A 15,605-nucleotide genomic window follows, 5' to 3' on the forward strand; every position below is an offset into this window, starting at 1 on the left:
GAAGTAAATTAGAGCTGCCAGAAGCTCCTTCCCACAACTCATCCTATTTGCTTCCCCCAGAAACAAACACGCTTCACATGTCCACATATCCGACCGTACAGATGACAACTTTCACTTGTGTGCACCTGTCTACCAGCGACATTGGATAAAAAGTCTACTCACCAAGTGGTGCCAGAATACACACATAAAAGGTGGCTATAATTAGGCAAGCTCTTGGAGCTCTTTTCTCCAAATGTGTCTTTAATTTTCCTGTAGGCAGTATCTATCTTACCCCTAGTGAGATAAGCTGCTACATCCTTACATTTGTCCTCTAGCCATCCCTGCTTAGCCATTTTGCACTTCCTGTCAATCTCACTTTTGAGACGTTTGTATTCCTTTTTGCCTGCTTCATTTACTGCATTTTTAAATTTTCTCCTTTCATCAATTAAATTCAATATTTCTTCTGTTACCCAAGGATTTCTACTAGCCCTCGTCTTTTTACCTACTTGATCTTCTGCTGCCTTCACTACTTCATCTCTCAAAGCTACCCATAGTTGTTCTACTGTATTTCTTTCCCCCATTCGTGTCAATTGTTCCCTCATGCTCTCCCTGAAACTCTGTACAACCTTCCTTCATGTTTCTTAAACCAAGTGTTAGCTATGATTAAGTTGTGCTCTGTGCAAAATTCTACCAGGCGGCTTCCTCTTTCATTTCTTACCCCCAATCCATATACATAGTTAAGGAAATGAGATGTAGAAAACTAAATCAGAGGGAAGAAAGGAGTAGTTACCGTGAAGAAATGCTAAGATGGAAGAAATTAATGTGCACCATCTGGATTCTTCTCCCAGACACCAATTTTTCGGAACTCTATAGGTGGGAACTAGTGTCGCAACATGTCCTTGGTCCTCGCCACCCACCTGGTCTTAATTTACCTTTATTTGTACTGTCTCAGCATCTCTTCACAGTAACTATGTTCTTCAATCCATTTTAGTTTTCTGCATCTTTCATTTTCTTACCTGTCTATTTTTTGCTGTCCCCATCCCACCTCTGTTATGTACGATGCACTCAGCTTTCCACTCTTAAACTTGTGCACAATGTTTTAGTAATAATCTCTGTCTTGTCAGTTACCCTGTCTGCCACTTTAAGCTCTCAGGTTTTCAAATCTCATCCGGTGCAGGCCCCAACAGCTAATCATTCCTTCTCATCCCACTCAGTAAGTCTCTGGTGACCCACAGTTCTGGTTGTCCTGTCCAAATTCTACCCCTTTTCCTAGGCCTCTCCAGTCCTTTTCCTTCACTCCTTTTTTTCCCCCTCAACCCTTCTGTCTGGAGGAGGAGCCACTCTCTGAAAGCTTGCCTAATTATAGCCTTCTCTTATGTGTGTGTTCTGCCACCACTTGGTCAGTAGATTTTTTATCTACCCAATTACATTATACTGTAAAAAATTGTTTTCGTTGTTATACCTCCCAGTGACATTACTGCCTGAGTCATTGGAGACTAGTGTGAGGGTACGAGATTTTCCAGATATTTTAAAGCCAAAGTTTGGAAATAAATAATTGTGTTGAGTGGAAGCGAAATCTCATATTAATTTTGAAAATAAATGAACAAGCGTTATTATTAGAATAACATGCATATTTGCCCCCCCCCCCCCCCTCCTCCCCCAAGAACCATAGACCTTGCCGTTGGTGGGGAGGCTTGCGTGACTCAGCGATACAGATAGCCGTACTGTCGGTGAAACCACAATGGAGGGGTATCTGTTGTGAGGCCAGACAAACGTGTGGTTCCTGAAGAGGGGCAGCAGCCTTTTCAGTAGTTGCAGGGGCAACAGTCTGGATGATGGACTGATCTGGCCTTGTAACACTAACCAAAACGGCCTTGCTGTGCTGGTACTGCGAACGGCTGAAAGCAAGGGGAAACTACAGCCGTAATTTTTCCCGAGGCCATGCAGCTTTACTGTATGGTTAAATGATGATGGCGTCCTCTTGGGTAAAATATTCCGGAGGTAAAATAGTCCCCCATTCAGATTTCCGGGCGGGGACTACTCAGGACGACGTCATTATCAGGACAAAGAAAACTGGCGTTCTACGGATCGGAGTGTGGAATGTCAGATCCCTTAATCGGGCAGGTAGGTTAGAAAATTTGAAAAGGGAAATCCATAGGTTAAAGTTATAGTGGGAATTAGTGAAGTTCGGTGGCAGGAGAACAAGACTTTTGGTCAGGCGAATACAAGGTTATAAATACAAAATCAAATAGGGGTAATGCAGGAGTCAGTTTAATAATGAATAAAAAAAATAGGAGTGCGGGTAAGCTACTACAAACAGCATAGTGAACGCATTATTGTGGCCAAGATAGATACGAAGCCCACACCTACTACACTAGTACAAGTTTATATGCCAAATAGCTCTGCAGATGACAAAGAAATTGAAGAAATGTATGATGAAATTAAAGAAATTATTCAGATATTGAAGGGAGGCGAAAATTTAATAGTCATGGCTGACTGGAATTCGGCAGTAGGAAAAGGGAGAGAAGCAAACGTAATAGGTGAATATGGATTGGGGGTAAGAAATGAAAGAAATGAATATCAAGAGCTCAGATGGAAACCCAGTTCTAAGCAAAGAAGGGAAAGCAGAAAGGTGGAAGGAGTATATAGAGGGTCTATACAAGGGCGATGTACTTGAGGGCAATGTTATAGAAATGGAAGAGGATGTAGATGAAGATGAAATGGGAGATACGATACTGCATGAAGAGTTTGACAGAGCACTGAAAGACCTGAGTCGAAACAAGGCCCCGGGAGTAGACAACATTCCATTAAAACTATAGTTAGACTTGGGAGGGCCAGTCCTGACAAAACTCTACCATCTGGTGAGCAAGATGTATGAGACAGGCGAAATACCCTCGGGCTTCAAGAAGAATATAATAATTCCAATCCCAAAGAACGCAGGTGTTGACAGATTTGAAAATTACCGAACAATCAGTTTAATAAGTCACGGCTGCAAAATACTAACGTGAATTCTTTACAGACAAATGGAAAAACTGGTAGAAGCCGACCTTGGGGAAGGTCAGTTTGGATTCCGTAGAAATGTTGGAACACGTGAGGCAATACTGTCCCTACGACTCATCTTAGAAGCTAGATTAAGGAAGGGCAAACCTACGTTTCTAGCATTTGTAGACTTAGAGAAAGCTTTTGACAATGTTGACTGGAATACTCTCTCTCAAATTCTGAAGGTGGCAGGGGTAAAATACAGGGAGCGAAAGGCTGTTTACAATTTGTACAGAAACCAGATGGCAGTTATACGAGTCGAGGGACATGAAAGGGAAGCAATGGTTAGGAAGGGAGTGAGACAGGGTTGTAGCCTCTCCCCAATGTTGTTCGATCTGTATATTGAGCAAGCAGTGAAGGAAACAAAAGGAAAAATTCAGAGTAGGTATTAAAATCCATGGAGAAGAAATAAAATCTTTGAGGTTCGCCGATGACATTGTAATTCTGTCAGAGACGCAAAGGACTTGGAAGAGCAGATGAACAGAATGGACAGTGTCATGAAAGGAGGATATAAGATGAACATCAACAAAAGCAAAACGAGACTAATGGAATGTAGTCGAATTAAGTCGGATGATGCTGAGGGAATTAGATTAGGAAATGAGACACTTAAAGTAGTAAAGGAGTTTTGCTATTTGGGGAGCAAAATAACTGATGATGGTCGAAGTAGGGAGGATATAAAATGTAGACTGGCAATGGCAAGGAAAGCGTTTCTGAAGAAGAGAAATTTGTTAACATCGAGTATAGATTTAAGTGTCAGGAAGTCGTTTCTGAAAGTATTTGTATGGAGTGCAGCCATGTATGGAAGTGAAACATGGACAATAACTAAGAAGAGAATAGAAGCTATGGAAATATGGTGCTACAGAAGAATGCTGAAGATTAGATGGGTAGATCATGTAACTAATGAGGAGGTATTTAATGGGATTGGGGAGAAGAGAAGTTTGTGGCACAACTTGACAAGAAGAAGGGATCGGTTGGTAGGACATGTTCGGCCTTGAGGCCTCTCAAGGGATCACCAGTTTAGTATTGGAGGGCAGTGTGGAGGGTAAAAATCGTAGAGGGAGACCAAAAGACGAATACACTAATCATATTCAGAAGGATGTAGGTTGCAGTGGGTACTGGGAGATGAAGAAGCTTGCACAGGATAGTCGCATGGAGAGCTGCATCAAACCAGTCTCAGGACTGAAGACGACAACAACAACAACAACAACAACAACAACATGCATATTTTCTTATCCAGAATAAATCATTAAACCTCAGCAACAAATTTTCCATGGCTTTTTGATCACTGTCCTTTGTGACCCCTTTTCCCTTGCAACACTTCCATGTTGACGGTTTGCTTGAGGCTTTCCTCTAGACTCAACCTATTGAAGTCCGCATGTTTACAAGACTTCCAGAGTGACTGTTACTGCACTATTTGTCAGAATCACCTCCCCTCTGTCAAAGTTGTCCATCTAATCAGAATTGTCCATTCCCCATAAATGTCACACATGCACCAAACTCCACTTCACAAAACATGTGAACTACCTGGCTGTTCATTGCGTAAGAGGGTTTCAGCCATATATAATGTTTCTCTTGGCAAATTGGTATCCCTGAAACTCACACTATCTTCCCCGTAACTGCTGGTATTTTGTCCTACTGATCAGTCTTTACTGAAAATGTACGCAGTTCAGGTGGTCTAACCCTAACCATAAGTGAACCTTGCACCATTGCCTCAGTACCAACTGTTTCCCCCAATTGAAATAGTCACACTGAATCCTCCTGTGGGTTGCCAAAGATCAACCGTACCATGGATGTCTGTCGAGAAACCCTAGCCTGAGAATCAGTGCATAATCTTAGCTTATGCATGACAGTACTTACAACATTTGCTGAACTTAGTTTTCCCAACTGCAAACTCGTGTACAGCTGTATCCAATTGTTCCACACTATTATTGCCAACCACACATAACCTACATCATGTCATGGCCCCAGTCTCCCCTTTCCTATGAAGTCCATACTTACAATGGATACATGTGCCTCGGTATCTATAAAAAGAATGTTTCCTGCCATTCATCAAGCAGCATTATGTCTGTACACTAACTTGTGTATTGTTAAGGTCTATCAGGACTACCTTCAAAGGGTCGAAGCACTTCCATTTGTGTTTAACAGCTGTTTCTATTAATGGTGCTTCCCATCTTACCTATTTCTAGTTAGGTACCCTGTGGCCCACTCCACCACACACATTCTGGTTGTCTGCATTGCTTCCTTACATGCCCCTCCCGAACACATCTAACACCTGATTTCAGAAGCAAACACCTGGTGGTCCACTCTTTGTTTTGTTCCAACATTGTCCCCCCCCCCCCCCCTCTCTCTCTCTCTCTCTCTCTCTCTCTCTCTCTCTCTCTCTCTCTCTCTCTCTCTCTCTGTGTGTGTGTGTGTGTGTGTGTGTGTGTGTGTGTGTGTGTGTGTGTGTGTGTGTGTGTGTGTGTGTGTTGTTGCTGGCACAGTCTAGCAGCCCACTCTCAAAACGTTTATGCTTTTTTGGTGTCCCCCTACGAACCACATACTAGCAACATGTGGGGTTATCTCAACTTACCACCCATGTGCTCCCACAGCATCCCTAACACCCATAATAAAAACTGCCACGTCCTCCATTGCCTTGCCCAAAATGGGATTAATTAATGCAGGTCATGAGGAACTGAAGGTACTCTTAGTCCAGACTTATTTTCATCTGACTCCAATTGAAGCTTCTAGCTCACTATTAAGTTCAAAATTTCTCTGCCTCTCTTGCCCCAGTTCCTCTGTTAACATGTGCAGTCACAGAGTTAAAGCAAGAACTGCTTCCATGGTAGTGTAGTAGTAGCATGTGTTTCCACCATTTTGTACGATCTACTTCTACCTTAATTCAACAGTTCAAAAAGAAATTTTAAAAAACCACAAACTTCCATTTAACCATCCCACACACGAAAACCTAACCACAAATTGATTCTTCCAGCAAATCATTGCCCACGTACACTCAGTACTGCTACCTGCCAGATAACCAGTTCGCATACACACAGAACAAGCAGCTATTATAGGTCTGGTACATGGCAAATCGTGTCCAGTCAAATTACAACTGGGCACCTTACTGACATTAAATTATCATGTCCACCATTACCTGTAAACATAGATAAGTCCACAGTTTCCTGTGGCTTCACAAAAGTAACTCTAAACATTGCATACCCCAGCTCACACATTTAACTCTGACACCAAGAGCAAACATGAAAAATAACATAAATTAAGCCAGACTCGCCACACCACATTGTGCTGAGCTGATACCACCAAATCCATGTCAAGTGCCAATGGCTCATCTCACCAAAACCAACGCTCTCGCCAAACAGTAGCACCGGACATCATTGAACACATTGCAACCCAACTTTTCATGTTGGGAAGTGAAACAACCACTCTTGGCACTAAATGGTTATGACTGTCAGCCTTGTGGGGTGTAATGCGACAGGATAATTGACAGATAGGAGAGAGGGGTGAATCACGCCGGGGCATGCAGAGATAAATAGGCAAGTATGGCATTGACTTTATTCCATCGAAGGATACGCACTGCCTCAGCTGATCCAGGCGATGACAGTGCGGCATGCATATGGGCATCAGTGCGAATGCTCACCACAGCAGTGCAGAGCCAAGTTTTGGACGCACTTCACTACAGCTGTTGCTTGTCCATAAAGCAGTGTGTGGTGGTTGATTCAGTGGTCCAGTTGGTCATAGTGGTTGGCCTGTAACTTAAAAAATAGTCATTCTCTCCAGTTCCAGACACAGACAGAATAGCAACATGGCTACTCACTCAAGTCTCTGGGCTCCCTTATTTATACTCCTTTTCCTACGCCTCTGATGTAGTCCCTCTGGAGGGGATGACTGGAGTGTTCCTTAATAATTATAACATCAGCTTTCTCTGGCCCCTGCATACAGATTAAGCACTGTTGTAGCTGCAACGTACAAGTTTTTCATAGTATGTCAGTGCCCTGTGTGCGCCTGATTACTCCACACCCATCTCCACTCTTGATTGTAGTGCCTGTAAGTGGTGTCATAAATCTGCCTTGCAGAACTATTAACTTAATATAAACATTGCCAGTGCGTACTACCTGACATATCCTCTGGTCACTTGCTTCTACCTTCTGGCCATAGCCATGCAAAATTTCAAGAACTCCCCAAATCCATGCCTTCACTGATTTGTGGTGCAGAAAAATATAAAGTATTGATTCCATCTAATTTACTACACAATGTATTTTTAACAAAGCTTATATAAAACGCTCACTTCCTGCAATTAGTATATTTTGTAATTGGCTAGCATTCGACACTAATAACTAATCTGATTGTACCTTTTACTTTTATTACAGTATATGTTTACTTTTATGATTTTCAAAGTTGTCGTGTAATAGTACAACTTCATTAAGCTTGCAGCTTTTGATATTCCTACAACCGATAGAATTCTGACATTAGCTTAATTTTTCCAGAGAAAAGTGGATGTGAACCAGAAGAGGCTGTGTCAGTCGTGAAATACGTTAAAGATTCCTGTCAGAATCTGGAATTTGTTGGTTTGATGACAATTGGCATATATGGCTATGATACAGCTTTGGGCCCAAATCCTGACTTTCTTGTAAGTTCTGCTTTTACTCATTTATTTTATTTTTGTTGAGGTTTGATGTACGTACAGTGAAGCAAGCATATGTGGTACATTTGAAGATTTAAAAAATGTGAAAGGATACACAGGACATATTGTAGCTGTTAACATCTTAACCACACATCTTGCTAAATAACAACAAACATTGCTGATATAGGTTGAGGCAGGGAAATACATTTAGTGGAAATTGTTCTGAAAACTCTTCTTGAATATAGACACTCAGTTATACGTGCAAGATACAGTTAAAAAAAATTGTAATGCTTATGCAAGTTCTTGAAAAACATATTTCAAGTGTCAGGAGCTGTTTTGATCTGCATGTTGTCATCGGGTATCCTGCATACTGACGGAGAGAATACACAAGATACTTTTAACTGTCAGTGGAACAGTATGTGGATGTACATGCTCACAGAACCTGTTAGTATGTCATGCACTTCCTGACTTCGGTAGGTTTTGTGAGCATGTGCACCACATAACGTTGCATTGACAGTTTTGTTCTACTTTTTGGTCAATGGGATACCTGAATGAATTATTTATCAGTAGATCTTGGCAGCTGCTACATGTTTCTCAAATACTTATGAGCTGTGGAGTATCACCTGCACAAAATATATACTTGTGTTAAGTTGTCTGTTTTGTTATAAGATAATGGTGTTTATTATTGTAGGAAACCAATCTTTTAAATTGTTTAGTGTCTTGCACATTGTGACTCGATAACTGTAATATTGCTTATGTGAAAAGGATATGAGATTTAAATTAGCATATGTTGAATTGCTTGAACAAGTTTTGGAGTTTGTGATATATCTGCGGTATTAATTGGAGAAGTTTCCGTGATGGCTGTTGTATACCTACTGCAAGTCCAGTCCTAAACCATGATTTAAAGGAGGAGCCAGTTGAAGATTATAGTACTGGCAGCCTCAATGCCTGTCGTCTCACTCTTCTTTCCATGTATTGTGTGCCCTCAATTTCTTCCAGATGCAGAGATTTCATAGCAAGCATTGAGATTGGGCAGTGTGTTTGCTGTGGGTAAAAGTGCACTTACAATGTCGACACTTTTACGTTGCATCCTGCTTTTGGTAACTGTTCACAGGATGAATAAGTGAACACAAAGAATCATAAGTCAGATGTAGATAGCCAGTCACATTGCTTGTTTATAGTTTCCTATGCTTTGTAAATGCAGTTAGCTGTTATTTTGTTTAACTCACAGCATTTTAAGCTGAGCCATTTGGTCTCACCATAACCACTACTTTGGAAATCATTTATGTTACAAATGACAATATCTTTGCTGCTCATTTCACTTGTATCAGTTGAAGCTGTGCTCAGTGGTGCCACTCTAACCACCACCTCGGAAACTGCAACATATCCAGAAGTGGAGGAGGAGGAGGGGGAGGAGAAGGAGAAGAAGGAAAAACAATCAAATCACAAACAACAACAAAGATTATAAGATTTCATTATTGCTCAAAAATCATGGCGTATTTGGTGGGGAGAGTGGGGGGAGGGGGGATATTTTTGACAACCAAGATTAATAGAATTGCGTGATTCTGATCGGGTACTGTACATTCAAACCTGTTTGGCTATGGTGAAAATTAATGAATTGTTAATAGCAACATGCAGCATCAGAATTGTGGACACTGTAAGTGCACTTTCAGCTTGTACTTATATTGTGGTGGTGCGTACATTTTTAGCATTTTCCCACAAGTTTAATAAATACAACATGGGCTTTGTCATTAATAATATATTCTCCTTCACTATATACAACATTGTATAAATCTGTATACTGTTTTTTTGTCAGTGTAGTGTAATGGGGGCAGAGCTATCTTTGTGGAGCTTCACTTACACAGTCTTCCTGATCATTGTTCATGGATTGTGTCTGCAGGACATTTCAGGTGTTCACAATAAATGTCATCAGTGATGGTTACACCTCAGGGAAGCAGTTTGTAGTACACACACCATTGCTGTTCCACCTGATACATATTTTTCTTTGTGGATGCACACAGATCTTTGTACATGGAGTTGCTGATTCGTTTGTGCTCAACCATTCCTTTATTTTCCTTATGTTTGTATAGGCACCAATTCTTGTCACCAGTAATGATGCAGGGTAGGAGAGGTTGGTGTTCACAAACCAATTGATGATGAGCAATCAGAGGTGCACTTTTGGCCACTTGCTGATTTTAGTGATTTTTAGCTTAGAGCATGCTGTACTCATACACCTGATTGTTGAATTGCATGCATATGTTGCACAATGGTGGAAAAAACACTGTTCATCACATTTGCCAGTTCTCGATACACTGATGTGGATCATTGTGGATTTATATGTTTAAACTATCTTCATCAAACCCAGAAGGCCTTCCTGAACATGGAGAGTCACTAATGTCAAAACAATCCTCTGTAAGATTAGGAAACTATTTTCTTGTTGCGCACTGTCCAGTGGCATTATCTCCATACACGACGTAAATGTTTCTGGCTGCCTCGGCTGCTTTCACCTGGCTGTTGAACTCAAACATAAGACTGTCAGAAATGTTCTGATTTCTCCACTTGGCACTTCATTTTCTGGTTATTTATGTACACGTGTAGTTCCGTTGGACCAAATTGAGGAGCAAATCTCAAAGGTCATGGGACTTGTCAGTACATGAAATTACAACATAAAAGTAATAATAGATAAAACAAAATGTTTATTAACCCAAAAAAAAAGTCAAGCCATAAGTTTAAGTAAACACAATCAACAACGCAGCAAGAATCAGCTTAATTTTTCAAGGAACTCTTCAACAGAATAGGAGTAACTCATGAGGAAACTCTTCAGTTTTGATTTGAAAGCATGTGGATTACTGCTAAGATTTTTGAATTCTAGTGGTAGCTTATTGAAAATGGATGCAGCAGCATACTGCACACCTTTCTGCACAAGAGTTTAGGAAGTGTGATCCAAATGCAGACTTGGTTTCTGCTGAGTATTAACTGAGTGAAAACTGTTAATTCGTGGTAATAAGCTGATATTGATAACAAGAAACAACAGTAAATAATATACAAGGTGTGATTGGAAAGCCTTTGAATTGAATGCCCTCTGACAGGAAACTGCATTTTCTTTATTCAGTTCATTGTGGCAGCTGGAGAGTGAGGGTCTGTTAAGGCTTGTTGCCTGATTCTTTCTACGTGAAAATGGACATAAAAACGGACCAATGTGTTTGTGTGAAATTTTGTTTTAAAACTGGAAAATTAGCTTCTGGGACTTACGAACTATTAAAAAAAGCTTTTGGAGATAATTGTATGAGCCAGTCAAATGTTTGGTCTGGTTCAACAGATTTAAAAATGGCCGCGAATCATTTCAAGATGAACCACGGTCCGGCCATCCTTCCACCTCAAAAACGAGTGAAAATGTTGTGAAAGTTCGCAACTTAGTGCACTCTGATCGTACAGATGGCTGATAAACTTAAGTATCTATGCAGTTCAGTCAATTTTATCTGAAGATCTTAACATGGGTCCAGTGTCTGCAAAATTCATTCCAAAAGTGTTGTCAAGTGACCAGAGACAATACCAACCTGAAGTGTGCCAAGAACTGATTAATCGGACTAAAAATGATCCAGATTTGTTAAATTGGGTAATTACAGGCAACGAATCATGGATATATGGATATGATCATGAAACCAAAGTACAGTCTTCGCAGTGGAAGACTCCAGAGGTTCACCATGACAAAAGGAGGACGGCAAAGTCTATCGAAGGTGAAGACAATGTTGGTGACTTTTTTCGATCCTACCGGTATTGTGCATCATGAATTTACCCCTGGAGGACAGACAATTAACCAAGAATACTACAAATGTGTCCTTGAGTGCTTGTGCGAAAAGGTGTGGAAGAAAAAGCCTGCATTGTGGAAAGACAGGAGTTTGGGTGCTACACCATGACAGTGCTCTGCCTCATTATGCCTTCTCCATCATTGAATTTTTGACCAAATTTAAAATTACTGTGCTTCAACAACTGCCATATTCCATTGATTTGTCCTCTGCAGACTTCTGCCTGTTTCCTAAAGTGAAATTTTCACTGAAAGGGAAGTGATTTGACTCGATTGAAGACATCCAGGCACATATGGAGAGCATCCTTAACACACTTTAAGAATGTTTCCAAAGGTGGAAACACTGTTGGAGTTGGTGTATTCAGTCAGAGGGGACTATTTTGAAGGAGATGCATCACAGTAGCATGTAAGTACCACCATTGTACAATTACAAGCCCATTCTTAAAACTTTCCAGTCACACCTTGTATATGTATTGAGAGGGCAATGTCAAAGTACCCAGACTAGTGAACAGCTGTCGACAAGAGTTTCGCGAACTTACACCACTTACCGCCCGAACTGCCTAAAGTCTTTGAACAAGATCCTGAACGTGGGTCTCCCACAACAGTTTACTATCTGTCTGAACACCTAGAAATTTGAACTGTTCAGTTTCACTAATCATATGCCCCCTCTGTGAAATTAAAATGTCAGGTTTTGTTGAATTGTGTGTTAGAAACTGTAAAAACTGAGTCTTACTGCGATTTAGTGTTAGTTTATTTTCTGCAAGCCATGAACTTAGGTCATGAACTGCACTATTTGAAACTTAGCCAATGTTGCACACAACATCCTTTACTACCAAGCTAGTGTCATTAGCAAACAGAAATATTTTAGAGTTACCTGTAATACTAGACGGCATATCATTTAGATAACTAAGGAACAGGAGTGGCCCCAATGCGAATGCCTGGGACACCCCGTATTTGACCATACCCCACTCAGACCCAACATCACAGCCATTCTCAACACTGTGAATAATGACCTTTAGCTATCTGTTGTCAAAGTAAGAGGTGAACCAATTGTGAGCTACTTCCTGTATTCCATAGTGGTCCAACTTCTGGAGCAATATTTTGTGATCAACACAATCAAACACCATATTTAACGCAAAAAATATGCCTAGCATTCGAAACCTTTTGTTTAATCCATCCAGTATTTCAAATAGAAAAGAGAATATAGCATTTTCAGATATTGAACTACTTCTAAAGCCGAACTATACATTTGGTAGCAAATCTTTGTATAAAATGATCAATTATCCTTACATACAGACTTTTCAATAACTTTAGCAAACACTGATGGCATAGAAATAGGTCTAAAATTATCTACATGATCCCTTTTAACTTTCTATAAAGTGGGCTTACTACTGAGTCGTTCAGGAAACAGACCATTCTTAAAGGAAATATTACAAATATGGCTAAGTACAGGGCTAACATGTGCAGCATAGTACTTTAATATTCTGCTAGGCATTCCCATCATATGAGTCTTCAGTGATTTAATTACTGTCTCAATCTCCCCGCTGTCAATCACAGAGGAGTATTTCAGACATCAAACTCGAAAAGGCATTTTCTGAGAGATTTATGATTCCCGTAGAAACTAAATTTTTATTTAACTAACCAGCAATGCTCAGAAAATACTGTACATACACCTGATTTATCAGTAACAGAAATATTTTTGCTGCGAACTGACTTGATATCGTTGACATTGTGCTGCTGACCAGACACTTCCTTCAGAACTGACCATATGGTTTTAATTTTATCCTGTGAATTAGCTATCCTATTGGAGGACCGCTTACTCTTTGCCTTCCTAATAGCATTTTTAAGCACCTTATAATACTGTTTGTTAATGAGCCACTGTAGCTTGATTGTGACTACTTCTGACCTTTTATACAGGGTGGTTCATCTGAAGTTTTGGGTGAGATTAACTGAAAAACTATACATCGGGTAAAAATAGTGGGTAAGACAAGTTTGTAAGCTCAAAGGGGGACATCAAATGATACTACATGTGACCCCCAGCCCCTGCCCCCTTGGGTGGGACTGGTCTCAACTTTTAAAACTTAAATGGAAACACCATTTTTTATTGCAGATTCGGATTCTCCATAAAAAAGTAACCAAGTTTTCTCTGAAAACCATTGACAGATGGTGCTGAAATCGAGAAGAAAGTTAAATTGGGAAAGAATTCTTGATTTATTTAGAATTATCTGAGAAAGATGTGTCAAATCGGTAAAAAATGTGCACCAATTCTTTTGTTACACTAAATTAAGCTATTTTTGTACAAAATGTACTGTATCCTACTTTTAGCATTACCCAGGAATGATGACATGGACGTAGTAGAATGATGTTCCCATGGGGTGCTTCATTAGTGAGAGTCCCCTTGCCTCTCACAATTTGGGGTGCTTACTTAATGAAATTAGAAATTAGCCACAAAGAAATGGTTCAAAATTATCCCCATTTGCTTCAACGCACAAAGTCAATCATCTGCGAAAGTTGTCCACAGTTTTGAGCAGCACACCCCGTGGTATGGCTGCACATGCTCTTTGAATGCGTTGCTCCACATCGTTTCTGGCTGTGGAATCCCACAAGAAAAAATCAGGAGATGTTAGGTCTGGTGAACGCGGAGGCCACTGAATTGGTCCCCCGTGTGCTATCCATCGACCAGGGTAGCGTAAATGTAAAACGTTCCACACATTTTTAGCATAATGTGGAGCTGCTCCATCCTGTTGGAACAACATTTGTTGCCTAGGTTCTAAATCAACATCTTCCATTAGTTCCAACAAATCATCGCGGAGAAGATTCCCCTGTAACATTTCGGTCAAAAAAATATGGTCCTATTAAGTAACCGTTTAAAATTTCACACCAGACCATTAACGACCAATTATGTTGATAGTCAACGGGTCTGTGCCAGTGTGGACTGATAGGGGACCAATAATGGCAATCATGACGATTTAATTCGACATTGTTTTTGAATGTGGCTTCATCGGTGAACATAACATATCTAAAAAATTGTCACCTCTTATCATTTCCAAGGTCCATTGGCAGAAATGCACGCGTATTTCCATATAAGCGTTGGCCGCTTATATACTGAGCGCATGACCTTGATTACATAAGAGCGCTGATAACGGACTTAGCCACTGCGAGGGCCGGCACGGGAGCAAAATAGTGTACGCGCGCTGTAGCCGTACTATCAGCGCGCGTACCCGCTGGCGAGCCAGCCCAAGCGGGTTGCATCACCCGCAGGTGCTCAGCGGCCAACGCGGCACTATGTTTTCGATTTTTTTCCAATTGTTCAATACTTGAGCCCCCGTTGGGGAGTATATTCCCCAGAACTGATGAAACTGTCAACTTTGAAACAAGTTGTACTAAAATAAAATTCTTCTTGTAGCTTAACTCCATAAAAATCAGCACACCTAAGCATTTGTTTTCATTTTGCATATTGCTTCCATATGAGCATTTGAGACCCTGTCCGCCCCCGGTAGCTGAGTGGTCAGCGCGACGGACTGTCAATCCTAAGGGCCCGGGTTCGATTCCCGGCTGAGTCGGAGATTTTCTCCGCTCGGGGAGTGGGTGTTGTGTTGTCCTAATCATCATCATTTCATCCCCATCGACGCGCAAGTTGCCGGCGTGGCGTCAAATCGAAAGACTTGCACCAGGCGAGCAGTCTACCCGCTGGGAGGCCCTCGTCAAACGACATTTCATTTTCATTTGAGACCCGTTACTAAATTTCATAGATGTTTCAGTTTAAGGAGGAACATCATCTGTATCACTTGGGTGACTTCATTTTTAAGAGCATGCTGTCCAGAAGAAATTGTCGTCATACCGCATTCCCTTATTGTTTTTCAGTTGGCATACTTGAAGTGTCTGCTATGCTTTTCTGTTTCTTACAAAGTATAGAAAGATCTTGGAGATTTGACTATGCCATCTCACACTTTTCGTCTGATAGTTGCTTTCACAGATTCATTTCAGCAGTCATTGTTCTTAATTTATTACGTAATCTTACAACTTCCAGTTTTTTATACTTGAAAGTTGTTTTTAATGTAATTACTGCTGCGTCCAGTACCATTTCATTCCGTAAATTTTCCTCGGCAGAAGAGAGAGTGAGAGACATTGTGACATCTCATCCAACATTTCCTTTGCCTCAGC

At 40.8% G+C, this 15,605-nt stretch overlaps 1 protein-coding gene across 1 annotated transcript in view; it reads left to right on the forward strand.

Annotated features, from left to right (window-relative positions):
* LOC126177136 (pyridoxal phosphate homeostasis protein) overlaps positions 1–15,605 on the forward strand; it is a 71,147-nt gene that overhangs the window by 35,793 nt on the left and 19,749 nt on the right. The window contains exon 4 of the mRNA XM_049924408.1: positions 7,500–7,642. Within this exon, the coding sequence (XP_049780365.1) occupies positions 7,500–7,642 (143 nt within the window). The remainder of the gene's footprint in view (positions 1–7,499; positions 7,643–15,605) is intronic.

The sequence above is a fragment of the Schistocerca cancellata genome, chromosome 3 (genome assembly GCF_023864275.1).
Source record: "Schistocerca cancellata isolate TAMUIC-IGC-003103 chromosome 3, iqSchCanc2.1, whole genome shotgun sequence".
Taxonomy (NCBI): domain Eukaryota; kingdom Metazoa; phylum Arthropoda; class Insecta; order Orthoptera; family Acrididae; genus Schistocerca; species Schistocerca cancellata.